The sequence below is a fragment of the Bubalus bubalis genome, chromosome 9 (genome assembly GCF_019923935.1).
Source record: "Bubalus bubalis isolate 160015118507 breed Murrah chromosome 9, NDDB_SH_1, whole genome shotgun sequence".
Lineage (NCBI taxonomy): Eukaryota > Metazoa > Chordata > Mammalia > Artiodactyla > Bovidae > Bubalus > Bubalus bubalis.
Genome location: NC_059165.1, coordinates 958,058 through 983,437, shown reverse-complemented (window position 1 = coordinate 983,437; position 25,380 = coordinate 958,058). Strand labels below are relative to the sequence as shown.

General features: G+C 40.6%; 1 protein-coding gene across 20 annotated transcripts in view; it reads right to left on the bottom strand.

Annotated features, from left to right (window-relative positions):
• TMEM232 (transmembrane protein 232) overlaps positions 1-25,380 on the bottom strand; it is a 254,981-nt gene that overhangs the window by 179,734 nt on the left and 49,867 nt on the right. For all 20 annotated transcript variants that reach the window (XM_044947231.1, XM_044947235.1, XM_044947230.1 and 17 more), the window contains 2 exons: positions 24,210-24,364; positions 15,438-15,592 (listed from right to left, as the gene is read on the bottom strand). In XM_044947231.1, the coding sequence (XP_044803166.1) occupies positions 15,438-15,592; positions 24,210-24,364 (310 nt within the window). The remainder of the gene's footprint in view (positions 1-15,437; positions 15,593-24,209; positions 24,365-25,380) is intronic.

Sequence of the window (25,380 nt, the reverse complement as noted above, 5' to 3'; positions counted from 1 at the left end):
GCACTGGGACAGATGCTGAGCTCACAGTGGCGCTGTGGCAAGACCGAGAGTAAAGACTGTTACAAACGAGCGCGTGTCTTTATAGATCCTGCACAGCGAGCCACTGAAGGCTCCAGTTTCAGAGTGTCCCCAAGATCTCACGATAAGTTTTGATTTTTAACCTTTTTACAACTGATTCCAACAGGTGAATTTCAAGAGAGAGTTTTATTCTCAAAAGAGAGAATTAAAAAATGGTCTTTCTAACTACTCTGAAAGCTCAGTATTTTTATAAAAGGTGCAATTTCTCAAAATAAATTCGTATTTCACATTAAATGGAAGACTGTCAAGATTTGAAATAATTATACAACTGGGAGGGCTTCCCCGGTGACTCAGATGGCAAAGAATCCGCCTGCAATGTGGGAGACCTGGGTTCAATCCCTGGGATAGGAAGATCCCCTGGAGCACCCACTCTGGTATTTTTCCCTGGAGAACCTCATGGACAGAGAAACTTGGCGGGCTACAGTTCATGGGGTAACAAAGAGTCGGACACGACTGAGTAACTAAGCGCGTGTGCGTGCGCACACACACACACACACACACACACAACTGGGAAATCATAAGAATTCATTAACCGTAGGTATACATATATTCTAACAGTTTCAGGAAATTATACATTTAGTGTTATTGTTATTCAAATTTCAAAGAGCTGATTATGATGTAAATATAAAATTATCTCTGCCTAGAGCTACATACTGCCTTGATTCATAGGCCATTAATCAGTTAAATCATCTCACATGGTCAACAAAAGAGTCCAAAATGCAGTACTTCAGTGCAGTCTCAAAAACAATAGAATGAACTCAGTTTGTCCTTCTCCAAGGGATCTTTCTGACCTAGGGACTGAGCCCAGGTCTCCTGCATTTCAGGCATATTCTTTACAATTTGAGCCACCAGGGAAGCCCCTACAGTAATCCAAGACTATGCCCCAACCATATTGCCAAAGAAGCTGAGATTGACTGGTTTTATGAAGACCTCTAAGACCTTCTAGAACTATCACCAAAAAAAAGGTCCTTTTCATCACAGGGGATTGAATGTAAAGTAGAAAGTCAAGAAATACCTAGAGTAACAGGCAAGTTTGGCCTTGGAGTACAAATGAAACAGGGCAAAGGTTAACAGAGTTTTGCCAAGAGAACATAGCAAACACCCTCTTCCAACAACACAAGAGAGGACTCTACACATGGACATCACCAGATGGTCCATAGCAAAATCAGATTGATTATATTCTTTGCAGCTGAAGATGGAGAAGCTCTACACAGTCAGTAAAAACAAGACAGAGAGCTGACTGCGGCTCAGATCATAAACTCCTTATTGCAAAATGCAGGCTTAAATTGAAGAAAGTAGGGAAAAACCACTAGACCTAGTGGCGTGACCTAAATCAAATCCCTTATGATTATACAGCACAGGTGAAAAATTGGTTCAAGGGATTAGATCTGGTAGACAGAGTGTCTGAAGAACTATGAACAGAGGTTGGTAACACTGCATAGGAGGCGGTGACCAAAGCCACCCAAATAGAAAGAAATAAAAGAAGGCAAAGTGGCTGTCAGAGGAGGCCTTACAAACAGCTGAGAAAAGAAGAGACGTGAAAGGGAATGATACACCCAACTGAATGTTGAGTTCCAAAGAACAGCAAGGAGACCTAAAGTCTTAAGTAAACAATGCAAGGGAATAGAGGGAAACAATACAATGGGAAAGACTAGCGATCTCTTCAAGAAAATTGTAGACACCAAGGGAACATTTCATGTAAAAATGAATACAATAAAGGAAGAAAATGGCAAAGACCTAACAGAAGCAGAAGAGATTAAGAAGAGGTGGCAAGAATACAGAAAGTGTTAAAGTGTTAATCACTTAGTGCCCAACTCTTTGTGACTACATGGACCTTAGCCCACCAGGCTCCTCTGTCCATGGGATTTCCCAGGCAAGAATACTGGAGTGGTTTGCCATTTCCTTCTCCAGAGAATACACAAAAGAACAATACAAAAAAAAAAAAAGGCCTTAATGACCTGAAAAACTACAATGAATGTGGTCACTCACCTAGAGTCAGACACCCTGGCGTGTGAGGTCAAGTGGCCTTAGGAAGCATCACTATGAACAAAGCTAGTGGAAGTGATGGAATTCCAATTGAGCTATTTCAGATCCTAAAAGATGATGCTGTGAAAGTGCTGCACTCAACCTGCCAGCAATTTTGGAAAACTCAGCAGTGGCCACAGGACTGGAAAAGGTCAGTTTTCATTCCAATCCCAAAGAAAGGCAATGCCAAAGAATGTTCAAACTATCAAGCACTTGCACTCATTTCACACGCTAGCAGGGTAATGCTCAAAATCCTTCAAGCCAGGATTTAACAGTATAAGAACCAAGAACTTCCAGATGTACAAGCTGGATTTAGAAAAGGTAGAGGAATCAGAGATCAAATTGCCAACGTCCATTATATCATAGAAATAGCAAGGGAATTAAAAAACTAATTCCACTTTATTGAATACACTAAAGAGTCTGACTGTGTGGATCACAACAAACTATGCAAAATGCTTAAACTTATGAGAATACCATACCACCTCACCTGTCTTCTGAGAAACGTGATTGCAGGACAAGAAACAATAGTTAGAACTGGACATGGAACAATGGACTGGTTCAAGATAGAGAAAGGAGCACATCAAGGCTGTATGTTGTCACCCTGCATGTTTAACTTCTATGCAGAGTACATCATGCGAAGTGCTGGGCTGGATAACTCACAGCTAGAATCAAGATTGCAAGAGAAATATCAATAACCTCAGGTATACAGATGATACCACTCTAATGGCAGAAAGCAAAGAGGACATAAAGGGCCTCTTGATGAGGGTGAAAGAGGAGAGTGAAAAAGCTGGCTTAAAACTCACCATTCAAAAAATGAAGATCAATGGCCTCCAGTCCCATCACTAAATGGCATATAGAAGGGGAAAGAATGTCAGACTTTATTTTTTTGGGCCCCAAAATCACTGCAGATGGTGACTGCAGCCATAAAATTAAAAGACACTTGCTCCTGGAAGAACAACTATAACAAACCAAGACAGTGTATTAAAAAGCAAAGACATCACTTTGCTGGCAAAGATCCACGGAGTTAAAGCTATGGTTTTTCCAGTAGTCATGTACAGATGTAAGAACAGGACCGTAAAGAAGGCAGAGGGCAGAAAAATTGATGCTTTTGAACTGTGGTGTTAGAGAAGAATCTTGAGAGTCCCTTGGACAGCAAGGAGATCCAACCAGTCAATCCTGAAGGAAATTCAGTTCAGTTCAGTTGCTCAGTCATGTCCGACTCTCTGTGACCCCATGGATTGCAGCACGCCAGACCTCCCTGCCCAACACCAGCTCCCGGACTTTACACAAACTCATGTCCATCGAGTTGGTGATGCCATCCAGCCATCTCATCCTCTGTCGTCCCCTTCTCCTCCTGCCCACAATCCCTCCCAGCATCAGAGTCTTTTCCAATGAGTCAACTCTTCGCATGAGGTGGCCAAAGCACTGGAGTTTCAGCTTTAGCATCAGTCATTTCAAAGAACACCCAGGGCTGATCTCCTTTAGAATGGACTGGTTGGGTCTCCTTGCAGTCCAAGGGACTCTCAAGAGTCTTCTCCAACACCACAGTTCAAAAGCATCAATTCTTCAGCGCTCAGCTTTCTTCACAGTCCAACTCTCACATCCATACATGACCACTGGAAAAACCATAGCCTTGACTAGACGGACCTTTGTTGGCAAAGTAATGTCTCTGCTTTTGAATATGCTATCTAGGTTGGTCATAACTTTCCTTCCAAAGAGTAAGCGTCCTTTAATTTCATGGCTGCAGTCACCATCTGCAGTGATTTTGAAGCCCAAAAAATAAAGTCTGACACTGTTTCCCCTGTTTCCCCATCTGTTTCCCATGAAGTGATGGGACCAGGTGCCATGATCTTCCTTTTCTGAATGTTGAGCTTTAAGCCAGCTTTTTCACTCTCCTCTTTCACTTTCATCAAGAGGCTCTTTAGTTCCTCTTCACTTTCTGCCATAAGGGTGGTGTCATCTGCATATCTGAGGTTATTGATATTTCTCCCGGCAATCTTGATGCCAGCTTGTGCTTCTTCCAGCCCAGCGTTTCTCATGATGTACTCTGCATATAAGTTAAATAAGCAGGGTGACAATATACCACCTTGATGTACTCCCTTTCTTATTTGGAACCAGTCTGTTGTTCCATGTCCAGTTCTAACTGTTGCTTCCTGACCTGCATATAGGTTTCTCAAGAGGCAGGTCAGGTGGTCTCATATTTCCACAATTTTCCACAGTTTATTGTGATCCACACAGTCAAAGGCTTTGGCATAGTCAATAAAGCAGAAATAGATGTTTTTCTGGAACTCTCTTGCTTTTTCCATGATCCAGCAGATGTTGGCAATTTGATCTCTGGTTCCTCTGCCTTTTCTAAAACCAGCTTGAACATCTGGAAGTTCATGGTTCACATATTGCTGAAGCCTGGCTTAGAGAATTTTGAGCATTACTTTACTATAACCTTGAATATTCATTGGAAGGACTGATGCTGAAGCTGAAGCTCCAATGCTTTGGCCACCTGATGTGAAAAGTTGACTCATTGGAAAAGACCTTGATGCTGGGAAAGGCTGAAGGCAGGAGGAGAAGGGGATGACAGAGGATGAGATGGTTGTATGGCATCACTGACTCAATGGACATGAGTTTGAACAAACTCTGCGAAATAGTGAAGGACAGGGAAGCCTGGAGTTCTGCAAGTTCATGGGGTTGCAAAGAGTCAGACATGACTTAGCAACTGTACAACAACAATAAATCAGTTTAAATAGTCAAAATATTTTAAAATTATATTTGAATTTACAACTGTGATACTTCAAGTCAGCAAGGTAAGTTCATCATGATTTTCAAAAGGAAACACCTCTAACTATGGAAAAAAGATAATTCTTTGCATTTGAATGATGCTTTACAGATCTCAAAGTTTTTCGCAATTTACCTCCTTAATCCAAACCACAATTTTTGACACATTGAAGAATTTTTTTAAATACTTAAAAAATATTTTAAAAATTGAGTCAAACAGATCTGGGAAACCTGCCCCAGTTCATGTTTTAAGCTAGGTTAACTAATAATTTAAGTCTTATCCCACCCATGTGTTTTTCCTATTTCTTTTCAATTTTGCTTTTCTAAGCTATTATTTAAATACTTTAATATTTAACCTTAGTATTACAATGCTGCCTATTGCACACCTAGTTTCATTTGTCTCCTTCTTCCTTTCAGAACTAAACCTCAATTTTGTTCAAAATGGCAAAGTGATCAGTTAATATTGCTTCAACAAGATGGAAATCTTTTACATCTTGATTGGGGTAGTGATTACACAGGTGTACGCATCTGTCAAAAGCCATAGATCTGTATACACAAATTGTTTTAATTTTGTTATATATAAATTATATCAAATACATCTAATTTTTAACAAATGACTCCCCAGACTCCTTTGGAATGGCGTTAAGTATAGGTTTGGTCAGTGAGGAAGCATATTATAAAAGCCTTCCATAAAAGCTAATACTGGTTTTAAATTCAGATAACAGGTTCTCCCTTCTCCTTTGCTCATCCTTTTCCTGGGAATTCACACCTGACAGCAGAAGGTAGAGCAGCCGTCTTGCAACAAGGAGGATAAAAGTCATTCTCTAAGGATGGGGTAAAAGGGAGCTGGGAGAGGCTTGGCTCCTGAGGATCCCTGAAGCGTTTGTCTCAGCTGTGCTGTACCTGTTATGTGTGATAAATAGAGCCCTATTTGGTAACGCAATTGGAGTCAGGTCACTGTTACATGCAGGAGGACTAAAGCCTAACCAATACATTTAAACAATATTTATAAGCATGAAATTTAGAGTAGGAAAATTAGATGATGGAATCTTAGCTCTATCACTAACCAGATATATGGCATAGGGCAATAGTCATACCTCAGCTAAATCTTCATCTACTCATCTATAAAGTAAATGTAGCAAAACTTACTTTTCAGAGACTATTATGAAATTTAAGGGAAATACTCTATATAAAATGTCTGGATTCAAAAGGCTGAACTGAACTGAATCACAGCAATACTATTGTTTCAAAGTCAATAGATTTGAGTTCAGTAACTTTTTTTCATCTATGATGACTGAAGGAAAAGGTCTAGATGCTCTCCAAGATGAACAAAGACTGAGTCCTTCCCCAGAGTACTCATGGCCCCTGCTTCACAATAAGGTCAAGTGAAGGAGGGGATAGTCTCAGACTTCACAAAACTTTACCCATGAATATACCTCACAGTCTTACATTTTGTTTCTCCTGTTCCCTTTTAAGTCTGGAAAACTGTAGCCAACCTAGGGCAGTTTCACTAAAATACAAATTGAAAAAAGATTCATCAGTGTCAGCCACTTATGGTTAAAAAAAAAAAATTCTTTACCAGAAACATACTATTTTCAATCAATGCTGTTGATCACAAAATTTTCAATAAGGGAAAATGCCTTAGAATAAAAGCAGCAAAACTTATAAATTGAAGTTTGCTAAAAAATCAAAACTGAAAATTGATGCACATAGAAAATTTCCAAATTGATTGAGGTTAGACATTTAAATACAGCACTCGCTTTTTGTGAACTCATTGCAGTACACCAAGTCTCAATAACCAATACACTGACTTCCTTCCACAAGGCCATGGAATTAAACATGTACAAAGTAATTTATAAGTATTATAAATGTCCATCTAAATATGTAAATAAAGAAACGGAGGCAGAAGTTTACTGGCTTATCTAAAATAACATAGTCACTTGATTCATTTTACTTTCTAGCTTTTCTTTTTCAACTTTTTTTCTTCTGTTTTTAAAATTTTTATTGGAATATAGTTGATTTACAATGTTGTGTTAGTTTTTAAAATTAACGTTTAACTACATGGAGTTAAACATGACCAGACTGGGACTGGACTTCAGCGAGTCTGACTCCAATCTAGTTTTCCTTCTAGAGTGGGTATAAACCAACTAACATAATAACCAGAGACTTCATGAAAAGATACCCATCTGAATACCAGCTTATAGAAAGGTTAAAAACATCAGCATTCGAATTTTTGCCTAGGTTCTTATTCTTCTATGACCCAGTTATTATTTTAAAGGAGAGAATTAAAATGTCTCCATGTTGCAATCCTTACAAAGAGTTACTTGAAACTTTCAATAGATATTTCAAAAAACATTGACAATGTCAAAAATCCACACAACTCTGAAGATGGGGAATGAAAAACATGTCACTATCTTACAGGGAACTTCCTGTATGATATAAAAACCATAATATTTATGAAGCTGGAATAAGAACAGCAAGGAGGTGTAGCCACACACCACTTCCACAAAAACTCAGCAGTCCTGATTCCCAAAAGTAAGTTAAAAGAATAAACATTAAGGAAAAACATTATCTTTACTGTTTATCATGTTTTTCATGGAAATAAGAAAAGTACAGCCAATCCTATACTTGGAGATACTGAATTTCAAAGGACTCACTATTTCTATGCCTCTTTATCCTCATCTCTCAGTATTTATGCAGAGACAGCAACCTTCAGAAGACAAAAAGTACAGAAAACAGTGCTCGTAGGGATGTGTGTGTAGGACGGGGATGGAGCGCGCTGAGTGCATCGTCTCTCAAAGCTTGACCAGAAGGGAGCAGGAGACTGGGGGGTCGGGGACACTCGCCTTTAACCTCTGTAGCGTGCATGGTGAACACAAACCTCTTGTTTTAAAAATAACAAATGCGTATGATTTTGTCCTAGTTCTGAGACAAGTAAAATAGAAAATGGAAGAGGAGGCCCTACCTGAGACCAGTGGAAAAAACACATTACAGCAAGGGCTAGAGACAAGGTCATTCTGAATACTAAGGGATGATCATGCTTCTGGAAACGATTTCTTACAGGAGCCAGAAGACATTTTTACAAGACTCTTCAGGCTTCTTTAATAAAGCCTAGGAAGAAACAACAATGAAAAGCCTTGATACTGAGGTGAAAGGTGGAATAGTTAAAAAAAAAGAGAGTGCCAAAAATTAAAATTATAAAAATATAATTCAAATTCATAATGCAGGCAGTTAAGCACCAAAAAAAAAAAAAAGGCACTTAAAAGGGAGCAAACTTGAAAAATTCTTCAATAATTTAGAGGAAGATAACCCTTGGCTAATTGAGATCCATTAATATCGAATTCCTATTGAAACAACCAGATGTAAAGAAACAAAAATCTGTAGCACCACACACAAAAAGGAGAAACTTTAAGGATTTTAAAGCTATAAAGAAAATGTGACCCAAATGAAGGAAAATGCCTCCAAAGCCAAGAGGCCCAAAATTTGATATAAAATGTAACGGTAGGCATATATGTGTGAAAGAAAATCCCTGGGCAGAGAGACGCAGGCGTTAGGAACACACGTGAAGATGTGTAATCAGTGGAAACCCTCCTGAAATGCAGACCTGCGGCCACAGCCTCACACAGCGGGGGCGTCTCTCCAGGGAGCGCGGAGAAAGCGCCCGACAGCTTCCTAAGGCGCTCAGGGAGACGTCAGAGGAGGCATCCACCTCCTGGCTGCAAACCACAAAGATATTTCTAAAAGGTCCTGGACTGAAAACAAAACAGACAAAGCAAAGGGAGGCAGACTGGCTTTGACCATCTCGTAACAAGGATAAGGTAGGGAACAACACAGCAGCATTTAGACACTTCAAGAGGGGGATCAATAAAGAAAAACTACGAGCATAGTAACCTGTTGCCACACAAAACGCACTTACACTTCTTAGGGGGAAAATAGTGGCAACCAGTATACTCAGCCAAGGGTTGCATGTAATCAGGAGCTCTCCTAATGAAATAGGTCACCTCCATCCGTAGTTAGAACTTTACTCAAGCCAGCCAAGAAAGGAATAGCATTTAACAGCTTACAAATGGAAAATCCTAGAATTAAATGACTGACAGTGAGTGGCAAGGGCACATTTTAGTAAGTCAACATTATTTTATAAATAGGATCTAAAAATTAAATACATACACCATTCTTTGAGAAAAACAAACATTTTAAGTAATGATTTAACCATAACGTTATTGGACACTAACGACCACATTAACGGGCTAAGACGGTGAGCATTAGCATAAACAAACCAGTCTCATCTTCACCGCACGAGGAAAAGAGAGCAATCAGAATCTCTCTCCTGATTTTCACCACTTAGGAAAACTTGTTTAAAGAATACATTTCTCTTGCCAATGCCTGATTTCTGATACTCAGAAGAGATGAACTACAGAAAGATCTGGTCTTTAGCCCGTCTGCTAAAAGAGTTCTTTCTTCTGCACACAGACCTTCAGTCCTGGCATGCCAGGGAAGGAAGTCGGGGGAATGAAGGGATGAAGGGAATGAAGGGTTGTCGACAGACCACGACGGCTGTTTCACCCGAGCGGGCCTCGGTGCTCCCTAACTGCCTGCTTCCATCCAGTCATTCAGACACGTGGTCTGCCTGTGTGGCCAGCTGGCGGCAATTAATCCCAGCAGCAAGGTCTTCCTTTCAGTCTTTGCGTTTGCTCTTGTTTTCTTTCTTTTCTTTTTTTTATTAATCATTGCAAATTAAGAGACCCTGTTTGGAGCTGCAACCCCCGTGCCATGTAAAAACAGTCCTTATTAAATAATTTGAAGCTGGAGAATGGTAGAATCATATTTATGCTGTAACCCTAGCAGCAGAGTATGACAGATTACTGAGAGAACACACAGGTGAAGAGACCAGTTAATAAGCCAGCAGAGTCGTGACAGTAAGGGCCTGAAGCCCGGTGTCACAGTGGCTGGGAGAGCGCGGGAAACGGCCCTGAAAGCGAGTCCAGGTGTCCAATTTGGTTAACTTGAGGAGAGGACACGTGTCAGGCATGGAGACAGAAATTCAGTAGGTAGGAGTCTGGGAAAAAATAAATCAGATCTGAACTAGCAGGAAATGAAGGATTAGGGGGAGACTCAGTATAAAAAGTGTCTCCACGTTACTTACCTTTCTTTGTGATGGCTATTACCTCTGTTTAACATGAACAGACGCTGCTCATGGGGGTTATGTGACTCAATCAAAATTAGACAGGTAGCCAGAGAAAAAAACTCAGGCCTTACGATTTGAAGCTGAATGTTTCTCTCACTGCGCCATTAGGGAGCAAAGAATAAACTGTATATTTATCCTTGATACAGATAAATGTTTATATTTAGCTCAGAGGATTAAAGGATCAATAAGAAACCCAGGAAATGAATCAGAAGACTGAGGACCTAACCTGACATCTCAGCTCATGAAGAATGAAGAGGATTAGTAGTGAAAACTTGCATCTGGATGGTTCTGGTTAGACTGTAACATGACATTATAATCACCAGGGTTCAGGGAGACAGACACTGTGGAGGTCAGCAACGAGGCCAGAAGTAAAGGCGTTGCTGGGCAGGGCTTTCTTTGTTCAATTTATTTCAATGCAAACACGAACACTCTACGTCTGGAAAGCACTTGCCATGTTGGTGTAATTTTAAATTGTCAAGCATTTTCGGAATACACTCACGGTGCAATTAGATCAGCTATTTTGCTTTGGGAGATATAATTTTATAGGTTACATCGCTCTTTTGAAATGCCATGCTGCATTTCTCAGCAGTCCTCATTGGCTAATAATTCAATTATAAACACAATTCATTATTTTCATGTTGGATGAGAAAGCCTTTTGTGCTGGCTTGAGCTACCTCCCCAGAGCAAGTGGTACAGTTTGTAAAAGGCCAGACCACAGGGTGGAGCATTCAGAGTAAGAAGCATCACGTGACATTTAAGCATATTCCATGGAATGCTGCCTTACAGCAGCTGATCTGCAGCACAAGCCAGCCAAACTTCCGACGTGAAGGCTGGTGTGGGGCACGGGGAGGGGCTCATGCATTCGTGTTTCTCTACGTCTTCACCCTGCTTTACAATTCACTGTTCCTTGTGCATTTCCTTTCCTCAGTTTCCCCTGTCCCCCACTGATCAGAGGTTGCTCTAATTCTGTGAGTCTCTCCTGGGGCCTTTTCACGCATCTTGGGACTGCTCTTCTCCAGCCTCTGCTGAAACCACTCATTTCTGTGTCTTTCCTTTTGTGTGGTATGATCTTTATAAAGGGGGTTATAAGAAGTCAGGGTGGATTATCTGTTGACGGACAGCATCAGAAATGGGCAGATGAGAACCACCAGTATTGGCCTGAGCACTCTTGCCACTATCAATTAGGAAATTTCTTCTGATCCATCAGTTAAACGGTCTCCCTCTGCATTTTACATCTCTGGTCATTTTTCTACTGTGTGATACTGTACAGACATGCATGGAAAATGAAATTGCTTGTGTTACTCCTTATAATAGTCACTTGCCATTGAATTTCAGGCCCTAATCAAAGATATCCTCTACCAAGTGTCCCAGTTCTAAGGCCCAGCAAATCCTCAGTTCAGCTCAGTCACATCCGACTCTTTGCAACCCCATGGACTGCAGCACGCCAGACCTCGCTGTCCATCACCAACCCCCGGAGCTTGCTCAAACTCATGTCCATCAAGTCGGTGATGCCATCCAACTATCTCATCCTCTGTCGTCCCCTTCTTAACAAAGTCCTAATTTACTATCAGGGTCTGAAGCCTCAGTATCTTTGTATAATCCTAAATATGTTTAGTCCACTTTTAAAATTTTTCACATGTACCTAAACTTCAGAGTAGACAAAATGAATAATAAAGTTTCTCCAGAAATATAAAAACATTTCTGGTTTGATTTTGGTGATTATATCACAGGTTGTTTGGTTTTGTCTGGAATTATAACTTCTTAAAAACTATATAGGTGGTCACATAAATAACTTAAATACTTTTAAAAAGAAAAGTTTTTTTTTTTAATATGTGGTATAATGTTATCATTATAATTAACAGAAAACTTGCCTAATAGTCAAATTGCTAACCTAAAAAGACAAAAATTTTTAATGTCAATGGGTTATTTCTGTTTACTAGGGACATCATTTAAAAAGAAAGATTAAATTCTTTTCTTAAAAAAACAGTAAATAGGGCTTTGCTTGTCGTGCAGTAGATAAGAATCCACCTGCCAATGCAGGGAGCACAGGTCAGGTCCGTGGTCTGGGAAGATGACACGCGCCACGCAGCGGACGAGCTGGGGCACCGCAACTACTGAGGCACTCGCCGCAACGAACGAGCCCCCTGCGGCAACTACCAGAGCCTCCAAACCCTCCAAGCCCGGCTTCAACCACACATGCACCAAGAGCTTCCAGATGTTCAAGCTGCATTTAGAAAAGGCAGAGCAACCAGAGATCAAATCGTCAGTATCTGCTGGATCATTGAAAAAGCAAGAGAGTTCCAGAAAAACATTTACTTCTGCGTTATTGACTATGCCAAGGCCTTTGACTGTGTGGATCACAGCAAACTGTGGGAAATTCTTCAAGAGATGGGAATACCAGACCACCTGACCTGCCTCCTGCGAAATTTGTGTGCAGGTCAAGAAGCAACAGTTAGAACTCGACATGGACCAACAGACTGGTTCCAAATTGGGAAAGGAATATGTCAGGGCTGTATATTGTCACCCTGCTTATTTAACTTCTATGCAGAGTACATCATGAGAAACACTGGGCTGGAAGAAGCACAGCTGGAATCAAGATTGCAGGGAGAAATATCAATAAACCCAAATATGCAGATGACACCACCCTTATAGCAGAAAGCAAAGAGGAACTGAAAAGTCTCTTGATGAAAGTGAAAGAAAAGAGTGAAAAAAGCTGACTTAAAAGTCAACATTCAAAAAACTAAGATCGTGTTATCCGGTCCCATCACTTAATGGCAAATAGATGGGGAAAAAGTGGAAACAGTGACAGACTTTATTTTTGTGGGCTCCAAAATCACTGCAGATGGTGACTGCAGCCATGAAATTAAAAGACACTTGCTCCTTGGAACCTAGACAGCATATTAAAAAGCTGAGACATAACTCTGCTGTCAAAGGCCCATCTAGTCAAAGCTATGGTTTTTCCAGTGGTCATGTATGGATGTGAAAGTTGGACCATAAATAAAGCTGAGCACCAAAGAACTGATGTTTTTGAACTGTGGTGTTGGAGAAGATTCTTGTGAGTCCCTTGGACTGCAAGGAGATCCAACCAGTCCATCCTAAAGGAAATCAGTCCTGGGTGTTCATTGGAAGGACTGATGCTGAAGCTGAGACTCCAATATTTTGTCAACCTGATGTGAAGATCGGACTCATTGGAAAAGACCCTGATGCTGGGAAAGACTGAAGGCGAGAGGAGAAGGGGACGACAGAGAATGAGATGGTTGGATGGCATCACCAACTCAATGGACATGAGTTTGAGTAAACTCCAGGAGCTGGTGATGGACAGGGAAGCTGGTGTGCTACAGTCCATGGGGTCGCAAAGAGTCGGACAAGACTGAGGACTGAACTGACTGAAGCCTGTGGCCCAGAGCCCAGGGGCCACAATAAGAGAAGCCATAAGAGTGAGAAGCCCCAGCACAGCTGGAGAGTAGTCCCCATTCTGCAACTAGAGAAAACCCCCATTGCAATGATGACCCAGTGCAACCAAAAATAAAATTAACAAATAAATTAATTTTTTGAAAACAGTAAATATAAAAAACAAAACTATTCGGCAGTGCTCTTTTAAACAATTACCTTTTCCATTCTATTCCAGTCACCGGGTCTTACTATTTCTTTCAGTGTACTCTGCTCTTTCAGCACTGTCTGATTGTTGCCTTGCCCTCCCACACTGGATTTCCACAATGTCCTCCCGGAAAAAGAAAAGTCAGGATTCAGTGTCAAGATGCCTCCAAACAGCCTCCTAAGTAGGGCAGCCAGAATGAAAGCAGCATGATACACCGAAAAGAGTGCTGTGCTGGACCCTGAGACTTGGTTCCCGTCACCACGGAGTCTGTGAACTTGGCCTTGGTTTCTTCATCTGTAAAGTAAGAATAATCGTGTATAATCCCCCAAACCCCTAAATTTATAAAATACTAAGTTACTTTAAAAATCTTAAAGAGAAATCCCTGAGGGCTTCCCTGATAGCTCAGTTGGTAAAGACTCCAACTGAAATGCAGGAGACCCCGGTTCAATCCTTGGGTCAGGAAGATCCGCTGGAGAAGGGATAGGCTACCCACTGCAGCATTCTTGGGCTTCCCTTGTGGCTCAGCTGGTAAAGAATCCGCCTGCAATGTGGGAGACCTGGGTTAGATCCCTGGGTTGGGAAGATCCCCTGGAGAAGGGAAAGGCTACCCACTCCAGTATTCTGGCCTAGAAAATTCCATGGACTGTTAAGTCCATGTGGTCACAAAGAGTTGGACACAACTAAGCTACTTTCACTTTCAAAGACAAATCACTGAAAAATTAAATTAAATATTGATAATATAGTGAAAATGAAGATTGGTAAAAGAAATAATTTCTTGACTTTCAAAATTAGATTCTTAATCAGCCACTGCATTTATCTAAACATGTTTAGTTTGAAATTATTAGAATATTTTGAAAATAAGCTTGACAATGTTACACAATATTTACTTTTATATTGAAACATAATTTATTTTTATATCAAGTTAGAGTCTTCCAAGACTCTAAAATAGGCTATTTCAAGGAAATTAGACAAGCTCTAAGCTATTCTCCAGAAATCTTTACTTGATCTAGAATCCCCAAAAACATCCAAATGAAACTGGGAAAATAGTTTTTGTCCATAAGAAATGGACAAAATTTGTACAAATTGGTTGACACAGAGTGGGCTTGCCAGAGGCTTAAAAACTGTAATTAATTTTAAGAAAAATTTATGAATTTGCAAGTTGCTATAGCATGACATATTATTGATTGTTAGTAGTGGAAAAATAATTCAAATTCTCTGATCAGCCTCCAATACTGAAAGAGATAGCCTCTGATCAATTTCCTCAGAAATACTCCTTTAAAATTCTTCTTTCCGCAATTGAACTCGTGCCCTCTTTCATAGTAATTTAAGACCTTTCTATCCCTTTTCAAATTACCATATGTAGAGGAGGACACTAAGGCTTAACAGTCACTTCTGTTACGCTTTACGACTAAGGCATAAGGAAACAAACGGAGTCACGGCACACTCCCCCACGGGTAATAACTGTCCTTCACTGCTGTTAGATAACTTGAAAAGTAGAAGAGGCTTAAAATTGTGGGAATGAAGTTATCAATAACAAATTTCCTTCCATAAAGACAAAAGGCAATACAAGTATGCTCATCTAGCCAAAAAAAGGTGAGAACAATTTATTGATGAAATGAACTAATACAAAATATAGAAACTGCCCTTGTCTTTGGAACTGAGATTATAAATTTTTTTCATAGTCAACTAAGGTGTGATTAACATTTAAGTACAAAGGTTATTTAACATTTAAACACAAAGGTTTCTCCATGAGTTACTCTGGATTTATAGGATCCCACTTACCAGGATTTCTTCTGAAACTGTGTTTTACGAGAGATGAGATGTTCAAGCACCTTATTTAACTGGGGACTGTTCTTCTGAACACAAGTCCAGGCAGAAACACAGTGCCAGAGCAGGTGGCTAATTTCATATCCTTTCTCATTAAGTTGCAAATGTTCCTGGAAGTGAAATATGAAAATATGTCTGAGAAAGAGTTCTTTGACTTGAATAAACATGGAAATAAACTTTAAATGTTTTTTTCTACATCATATTACATCAAGTGGAACAATTTACTCGAACACATTTTCAAAAGAATATACGGTTGATCTGAGCCTCATATGTTTATTTTCACATGGTTCCCTTGCGTACAATGTTGGTCAGTCACTCAGTCATATCTGACTGTGACCCCATGGACTGCAGCACTCCAGGCCTCCCTGTCCATCACCATCTCCCGGAGCTTGCTGAAACTCATGTCCACCGAGTCAGTGATGCCATCCAACCATCTCATCCTCTGTCGTCCCCTTCTCCTTCCACCTTCAATCTTTCCCAGCATCAGGGTCTTTTTCAATGAGTCAGCTCTTGGCATCAGGTGGCCAAGGTATTGGAGTTTCAGCTTCATCATTAGTCCTTCCAATGAATATTCAGGACTGATCTCCTTATTGACTGGTTGGATCTCCTTGCAGTCCAAGGGACTCTCAAGAGTCTTCTCCAACACCACAGTTCAAAAGCATCAATTCTTTGGCACTCAGCTTTCTTTATAGTCCAACTCTCACATCCATACATGACCACTGGAAAAACCATAGCTTTGAGTAGACAGACCTCTGTCAGCAAAGTAATGTCTCTGCTTTTTAATATGCTGTCTAGGTTGGTCATAGTCTTTCTTCCAAGGAGCAAGTGTCTTTCAATTTTATGGCTGCGGTCACAATCTGCAGTGATTTTGGAGCCCAAGAAAATGAAGTCTGTCACTGTCTCCATTGTTGCTCCATCTATTTGCTATGAAGTGATGGGACCAGATGCCATGATCTTTGTTTTTTGAATGTTGAATTTTAAGCCAGCTTTTTAACTCTCCTCTTTCACTTTCATCATGAGGCTCTTTCTGCCTCATGCCATAAGGGTGGTATCATCTGCATATCTGAGGTTATTGATATTTCTCCCGGCAATCTTGATTCCAGCTCATGCCTCATCCAGCTCCACGTTTCACATGATGTACTCTGCATATAAGTTAAATAAGCAGTCTGTGACAGGCTGAAGGGTGGGATGGGGAGGGATGGGAGAGAGGTCTGGGAGGGAGGGGACATGGGTGTACCTGTGGCTGATTCTTGTTGATGTTTGACAGAAAAACAAAATTCTGTAAAGCAGTTACCCTTCAATTTAAATGTATATATTTATATAAATAAATATAAATGTGTGCCACAACTGGAGAGTCTGTGCGCCCCAACAGAAGGAGGAGCCCGAGGGCCACAACTAAGACCAGACGCAGCCAAATAAACAAATAAATAAGTATTTTTTAATGTGTATTTTCACTCTAAGGACCAAAGTATTGCCTAACTGGACATGGTCAATGTCTGCTAAGAAACTATTTTAAAAGCCTACAAAATCAGAATGCGAATGAGCTATTTGTTTTTCTCTTAAAATGCTTCCTAACAGTTTCAAAGATTTAATTGATCTACTACAGTAATTGGTACAAAGAAACAGATTTGTGTGTGTGTGTGTCCGTTTATTTTTATTTTTTTATATAAATTTATTTATTTTAATTGGAGGCTAATTACTTTACAATATTGTATTGGTTTTGCCATACATTGACATGAATCCGCCACGAGTGTATATGTGTTCCCCATCTTGAAACCCCTCCCACCCCCCTCCCCATCTCATCCCTCTGGCACTAGCCCTGAGCACCCTGTATCATGCATCGAACCTGGATTGGCGATTCGTTTCACATATGAAAAGAAACAGTTTTTAGACATAGCACTCCTATTGAATTTTTGTCAACAGTAAAGATTCAAATACACATCCTGTGATATGTACTCAAATCACTAATTTAGCTGGTATTTTATTCTTTTATGCACCAAAAAAAAAAAAAAACCACACTTAAAGAGATTCCAAACAGTTTTATAATTCTCATTTACTATTTGAAATGGCATCAAGACTACAACTTAAGTTTTCATATTGTGCACTCATAAGAGAGAAGGCCAGAAGTTCATACATATATTTTAAATGAAGACGTTTTAGTCTAGTCAACTGTTTAGTTGAGTCTCACAGATGTGGATTAATCTGCATTATGTCTGGGACGCGGGTGCTGGCAATAAAGGCAGGAGTAGGATACAGTCTCTGCAGGAGCGTTACTGCCTCAGGGAACCATCATCCACAGGAGAAGTGGAGACCAGGGGGTGTTTAGAATATTAGAATACCCCCAAAAAGCCTGTTCTAAAATAACGTGAGACATCAGACTCAGATGTGCGGACTTCAGTTAGTATACGTATTTCATCCAAATAACTCAACGTTCTGCTTTGTGGTAGAGTCTCCCCCCAAATGTGGAGCCCACATAACTGAAATTCTTTTCCCAAATCGCTCTAGAAGTCTCAGCCTGGACGCCTGACAACCCTCACGTGGCAGACACTCTGAATGCGTGTGTAGGCACATACGTTTTGAAACTTGTGAATGGCCTGATGAACAAAAACAATCAATACTTTTTTTTTTTTCAAATCATGTACATTGTGTGGCTAGAGACTATTCAATTAGGTCAAAAATTCTCTTTAACAAACTTATGTACCATCATCAGAGGAAATTTCCAAAAGCTTTTGGTAAAGAAATGATCAGGATTTAGATCCTGGAGACTTCAGCTTGATTTTCATTTTCATAGGACACCATTCTCACTTATCACTAAAAATGAAAAAAGAAGCCTCTGACTTCTGGAACTGAGCTGACATCAGTATAACTACAAACTGGTCTGCTGCTCACAGGCAGGTCATTTTACTCTGCTGGACATAAAGTCACAGAATATCAACCTCAGACAACACTACTCTGATAAACAAAACCACTTGATTTTTTTTTTCTAAGCACACACAGAAAGTCACTGTGCCCCCTACAAAACACCCAACCAGAACTGCCCCTACATCTGCCAGCATCAAATCTAAAGGGAACTCCTGTTTCCTTAGGGCCTCCCCCAACCTGACATACCTGGGAATTTTCCAGATAAGTGAGGCTTATCTCTTATCCTTAAGTGTTAAATCCTTCTATAATTCAAGCATTTACATGGACATCTTGCTAAAGTTTCTTCCCTGCTTTTTTACTTTTTGCAAAAGAAAAAATGTATTTGAAAAACTAGAATGAATTAATATAATGATGATGATGATGTGATTTAATACCATAATCACGTATATCAACCACGTAGTAGACGAAGAGGAAGCAGTGCTCTGAGGGCCGTAGGTGGTGTAGAGCTCTTTGCGTTGACACCAGATCAGTCCCACCCAAGGTGCGGTTGGCTGATAACTCCCATCTGCAAACAAACTGCTGACTAGAGCACATAAATAAAAATGTGTATTTTAAAACATAAAATTTAGCTGTTAATTTTATTTTCAGTCCAATAAGAAATGAATGCCTATACATAGATTTCTTTTTAATTTTTGTAATTCATATTATTGTAGTTTTAAAAAGTATCAGGCACGGAGCACTGCATTGAATGACTCCCAGAGAACTGGAACTTATTCTCTCTCGGGGTCAGTGTGGGTTTACGGCCACGTCCAGTAGTTCCTTCATTTCCCCCTGCCTGCTGCCCAGCTTTGGGCTACGCTGGTTTGCAAGCTAGCACCCATACCCAAGGACAAGGGGAGGGATACTCGAGAGGGAGGCCGGCCCCTGCAGGTGGGCAGGTGGCAGCTTTAATAAGTAGGGAAGCTTATATTCGAGGCTTCCCTTAGGAGGCTGCGTAGATCTCCACACCTGCCCTCCAGAACCTTACGGTTAGGACTTCCCTGGGGGTTAAGAATCCACCCAGCAATGCAGGGCAGGCAGGTTCAATCCCTGGTCAGGGAACTAAGATCCCACATGCCATGGAGCGACTAAGTCACGTGCTGTGAGTACTGAGCCCACATCCCCAGCTAGAGAGCCATGCCATGGAGCGACTAAGTCACATGCTGTGAGTACTGAGCCCACACCCCCAGCTAGAGAGCCATGCCATGGAGCGACTAAGTCACATGCTGTGAGTACTGAGCCCACACCCCCAGCTAGAGAGCCATGCCATGGAGCGACTAAGTCACGTGCTGCGAGTACTGAGTCCACACCCCCAGCTAGAGAGCCCCTGTGCGCTGACTCCTGAGGCCTGCTCGTCCCAGAGCCCCTGCCACAGCCAGAGTCTGCGTCCTGCAGGGAAAGGTCTCACACGCCACAGCGCAGACCCAACTCCGTGCAGATATAAAGCCCACCTACCAAAGTGCAGCCAGTATGCTCCTGGCTGAGAATTCAGATAACCACATCAGCTTGAATTTTGTGCAAATCTGAGAAGCTCTGAGTGTCTGACCAGACTTTTTGATAGCAAAAATGAACTCTGAAGCACGGGCTCTATTGTGACTGCTCAAAGACAGCATTTGGAGTTTTACCATTGCTTTCATGCATCTGGGAGATGGTTGTCACTGCCATGAAAGGACCTCTCAATACAAATGTGTTACCTAATAACAGGACATGAATCACAGGGTAATGCTCCTAATTGTAAAGAACCTGTGTTTCAGTCTAACCCAATTCCTAGAAACCATTTATAATCACAGTACAACACAGAATGTTCCAAATTTAGACAATGTTTTCGGCTTACTGAGTAGTTAAGGCCCTGGAGGATGAGACTGCGAAGACATTTGAATGTAAAGCCTGTGTCTTTCGAAGGTTTCGGGAAACTGCTTTACAGTGGATGCACCTAGTTAGGAAATGGTCTACTGCATTTTAGTTGAATTTGAATCTCCCTTCTCCAAAGAACCATGTTATTATTATCACATGGCAACTGTGCTTAACAAATTCAGCTTTGCTGGTCACCAAAGGACAGAGCGGAAAACCCAGTCCAGTGTCCTGGCCCCGCAACCCACAGAGCCAATGAAAGTGCACCATTTGTCCAAGTCAACGGAAACCCTGTGTCTGGATCAGCTTGAAAGAACATTAAAAGGAGAAACAGGTTCCAGCAGCAGGGGAAAGGAAATTTCCTATTTTTATAAAGAACCAACACCCATATTGTGTGTATCCTAATGCTTATATCCCACAGAATTCCTTTTTTAAGTGATTTTATAATAGCTCTTCGAAAACACATAGTTTCTACTCCTATTTTACAGTGGCCGAAATATGTTATCATGGGCCCTGCAGCGTTACTGGAGGATACGAGCTGTAAAAATAACTCCACAAATCCTCTGCTATAGCATATGAATAATAAAGAAGCAAGACAGGATGAATACAGATGTTACCTTTTATATTCCCAGTTTTCTCCCTTCTTCCCCCCTTTTGTTCCCCAGAAGTTGAGACAGATGGGCACTGAATGGGTAAATACTGAGCTGAAGTGGGGAGGCGGGGTTACACTCACACCAGAGAAGCTGGGCGGACCCTGGGCGACAACGCAGCCGTCAACCACCGAATCCGCGGAACCTACGACTCTCAGCAGCGCTGCGGCTACACGACCTTCTACATTCTTTACATTAGGAGGAAATGGGAGCAGGAAAAGGAGGGCAATAAGTCTGATAGGCTAAAATCTGTTATAATCTCTCCATGGAATCTCACACATGGAGCTGAAATAGTATTTAAAAAGACTGAAACTACACCCTCTGTTCTAAAACGTGGAAGAGCGCAGAGGTTTAGAGACTTGTCCCATGGTAAGCAGACAACATTCTTTTTATGTGCTGACGTTCTTGCCCCTTTCAGCTCATCTAAAGCTGGATCTGAACTGCCTGAAAACAGCAGGCCTCCATTTCCTGTGTGTGTCCTGCGGAGGCCGACAACAGCGGCCTGACTTAAGGAAAAGCAGCATCAGCCCTGAAAGTCGTGCACCTCACGACTGTAACACGCAGGCTCTCAAGGTTTCAGTTTCTTAGTTGATTAAAGGAAAAACACTCAAATCACCACCACATTAGGGTTAGCACAATTAACTACATAATTAAGCACAATTATTGTCAGCATAATCATGTCCTTAGATGAGAATTATTATATTTAACTGCCTAAGTGAGTTCTTAAGTATATTTTTCAATAACTAGTCTTTACATTTGCACGGCTCTTACTAATTTATGAGCACATGCTTTTTTGCAGTCTTCACAACAGCCCTGTAGATTAGTTAGGGCAAATACGATGATGAAGATGGTATCTTTTTTAAAGGTCAGCAGACAGGGATTTAGAGAGTTTAATGGAACAACAGACTGGTTCCAAATAGGAAAAGGAGTACGTCAAGGCTGTATATTGTCACCCAGCTTATTTAACTTAATGCAGAGTACATCATGAGAAATGCTGGGCTGGAGGAAACACAAGCTGGAATCAAGATTGCCAGGAGAAATATCAATAACCTCAGATATGCAGATGACACCACCCTTATGGCAGAAAGTGAAGAAGAACTAAAGAGTCTCTTGATGAAAGTGAAAGAGGAGAGTGAAAAAGTTGGCTTAAAACTCAGTATTCGGGAAACTAAGATCATGGCATCCGGTCCCATCACTTCATGGCAAATAGATGGGGAAACAGTGGAAACAGTGGCTGACTTTATTTTTGGGGGGCTCCAAAATCACTGCAGATGGTGAGTGCAGCCATGAAATTAAAAGAAACTTACTCCTTGGAAGGAAAGTTATGACCAACCTAGACAGCATATTACAAAGCAGAGGCATTACTTTGCCAACAAAGGTCTGTCTAGTCAAGGCTATGGTTTTTCCAGTGGTCATGTAGGGATGTGAGAGCTGGACTGTGAAGAAGGCTGAGAGCCAAAGAATTGATGCTTTTGAACTGTGGTGTTGGAGAAGACTTGAGAGTTCCTTGGACTGCAAGGAGATCAACCAGTCCATCCTAAAGGAGATCAGTCCTGGGTGTTCATTGGAAGGACTGATGCTGAAGCTGAAACTCCAATACTTTGGCCACCTGATGTGAAGAGCTGACTCATCTGAAAAGAGCTTGATGCTGGGAAAGATTGAGGGCAGGAGGAGAAGGGGACAACAGAGGATGAGATGGTTGGATGGCATCACCAACTCAATGGACATGAGTATGAGTAAACTCCGGGAATTGGTGAAGGACAGGGAGGTCTGGCGTGCTGCAGTTCATGGGGTTGCAAAGAGTCGGACATGACTGAGCGACTGAACTGAACTGAACTGAACTGAATGGACCTACTCTGGACCACACAGTCAGTTGGTGAGTAGGTCGTTCCTTTTCATAGTCAGTACTTTCTCTGTTGCTCAATGTCTTAGGTTATATATTTAAATTATTAAAATATATTTTAAACTGTAAAACAAGCTCCTTTTATGCATGAAGCAAACTGTGTTCATTAGTAGGAAGAACCAAGTGGTTCAAAGGGCTCAGTGTATGTCGTTGTTTATATAAATGGTCCTCCACCAAGTTATGAGCCAAAGAGAAAACACTAACTCCTAGAAAAATCTCAGATAGATGTGGTTGAATGTTCTTTCTTATACACTTAAATTTTAGGTGGTTTTAGAAAGGAACCAAAGGAAGCATGGGGAAACTATGAGGCAACTCAAAAGCAAAACTATTTAAGAAAAAATTTTTTTTAATTTCCTTTGTTATTCCAACTAGCATTATTTTAAATGTATTTTTATCTTTTTTAAGAATTAGAGAAACAGAATTTCTATTTATAAATTATAAAATAGTACGTATATGTAGCAAAAAACAATCAAGAATCAAGAATTAAAGGTCTGAAGTGTTCGCTGCTTTCTTTCGGAATATATGTGAGAAAGGGAAATAGGCATTGCAAGTCACAAAGACTGAAGTTTGTCTTTTGAAGTACATCAGTCTATAAGGGACAAAAACACTGGAGTTCTGTTTGCATAATACATAACTCATTACATACCAAGGAATTATATACAACTGGGACAGATAGTTTTTTCTAATGTTGATCACTAATTTCTGAGTTGGAAAGTAAAAGTTTTGTCATATACCAAGGATTATTTTAAGTCCTCAATTTTGAACCATTTAAAAGCTTTCAGTTGGTTTTAATAGCATATTAAATATTATTACACATGAATTATGGAGCATAAAAGTATTACACTTGCTTTCATTAATAGCCTGCACTTTATAAACTCTCCCTTTAATAAAAATGTAATACCATAAAATGTTAATTTAAAAGTCAATCTAAATTAAGTTGTGATTTTTAATTAATCAGCTGAGATGGACTCTGTAAGGAAGAAGGTAGGAGGGCGTCACTCCATCTAAAGCAGCAGCGGCGGAGACTGACTTCCACCGCGGCCCTTGGTTGCGCGGCCTCAGTGTCTGTACTGTTCATGCCTCTCCCCAGCTAAGTTCATCTTCAGCCGTGTTACTAAACTGTTAAGCAGTGATTTTTAATCACAGTAATGTGACCTGATCTGCCACGCACTGGGATACACGTGGGTCTCCCACGTAGCGCTAGTAGAGAACTCGCCTGCCGGTGCAGGAGACGCAGGCAACCTGGGTTTGATCCCTGGCTTGGGAAGACCCCTGGAGGAGGGCACGGCAACCCACTCCGGGATTCTTGCCTGGGCAGTCCCATGGACAGAGGAGCCTGGTGGGCTATACAGCCCGTAGGGTGGCAGAAAGTTGGGCACGACTGAAGCAACTTAGCAGTTAGCACGCATGGGATATACTCACCATTCCAGAATCTGTATTCTTGTCTTCCACAGGCCTAAAAATTGATTCAGAAGGGAGTTCTCTTTTACATATAATTTCCATGATTTTCAGAATGCACTGCACATTCGAAGAGATGTTTGGATACATCCAATATAATTCTTTGGAGCAAGAAAGTGCTAGCATAAGAAAAATAATTTGTGAGACATATTTCATTAACATCTCGCACTGTGTTTCATTTGTCTTTTCAGTATTAAAATATAATTAAATTCAGTACTGAGAGGCTGAAACTGCTGTATATTTCCCCAACTACTGAAGATTAACAATGTTATGTATGACCCCTAGTGGTATAATAAAAAACTACAAGGTAAATAATTCATACATAAGAGTTCATATAATTCAAAACAGCAATTACATAATGGTTGAATGCCCAATTAAGTATAGTTACTATACAACAATGGTGGAAACTTCCAGCTTAAAATGAATCAAGTCAGAATATATACTCTTCATAATGGGTATTTTGAAATTACAATTGATGCCATTGCTTTTAATCCAATATTCCAGTTTAATTCTTTTCAAGATGTTGTTGTTATTGATTTTTAAAGTATATAGTTTAATGACAGTAATGATTATGCCATTTCGCATAAGATGATGTGGTATTTAACAGAAATATCTTTGTGTTGTTCTTTTTACGAACTTTTAAACAACCTTTGAGTTTCAGTCCATTAACACAGTGGAAAAATTATGTAATAACCACTCTTCCGTTGGATGGCGACATGGGTAGAGAGCAGTAACTCACAGCCTCAGGTAGGAACCCACCTGCTGCTGACGATGAACATGCAGCCTAAGAGGTCTCCACCAAGCAGCACGTGATAAGAGGGCGGATAGGGGATTCTATCCTTATACGAAACAAAAATGCTGGTGTTCTTGAGATAGATCAACATTAAAAAGCTAATATAAGAACTTGAGGTTTCATATAAATAATTTTTCAAAATGTGTTTGCCACAAATATCTGAATAGCTGGTGCATCACTACGCTAACCACTGTGGAGTTAAGAGATTTATAGTGAAATGAAGAAAACAAAGCAAGTGATGCAAGAGGCGGATTCCTGTACTGCAGTCTACAGCTGTGCGTGTCTCGGTTTCAAAACTAGTATCCACACGTCCGCTATTACTTTCTCCTCCCTTCTCTACGG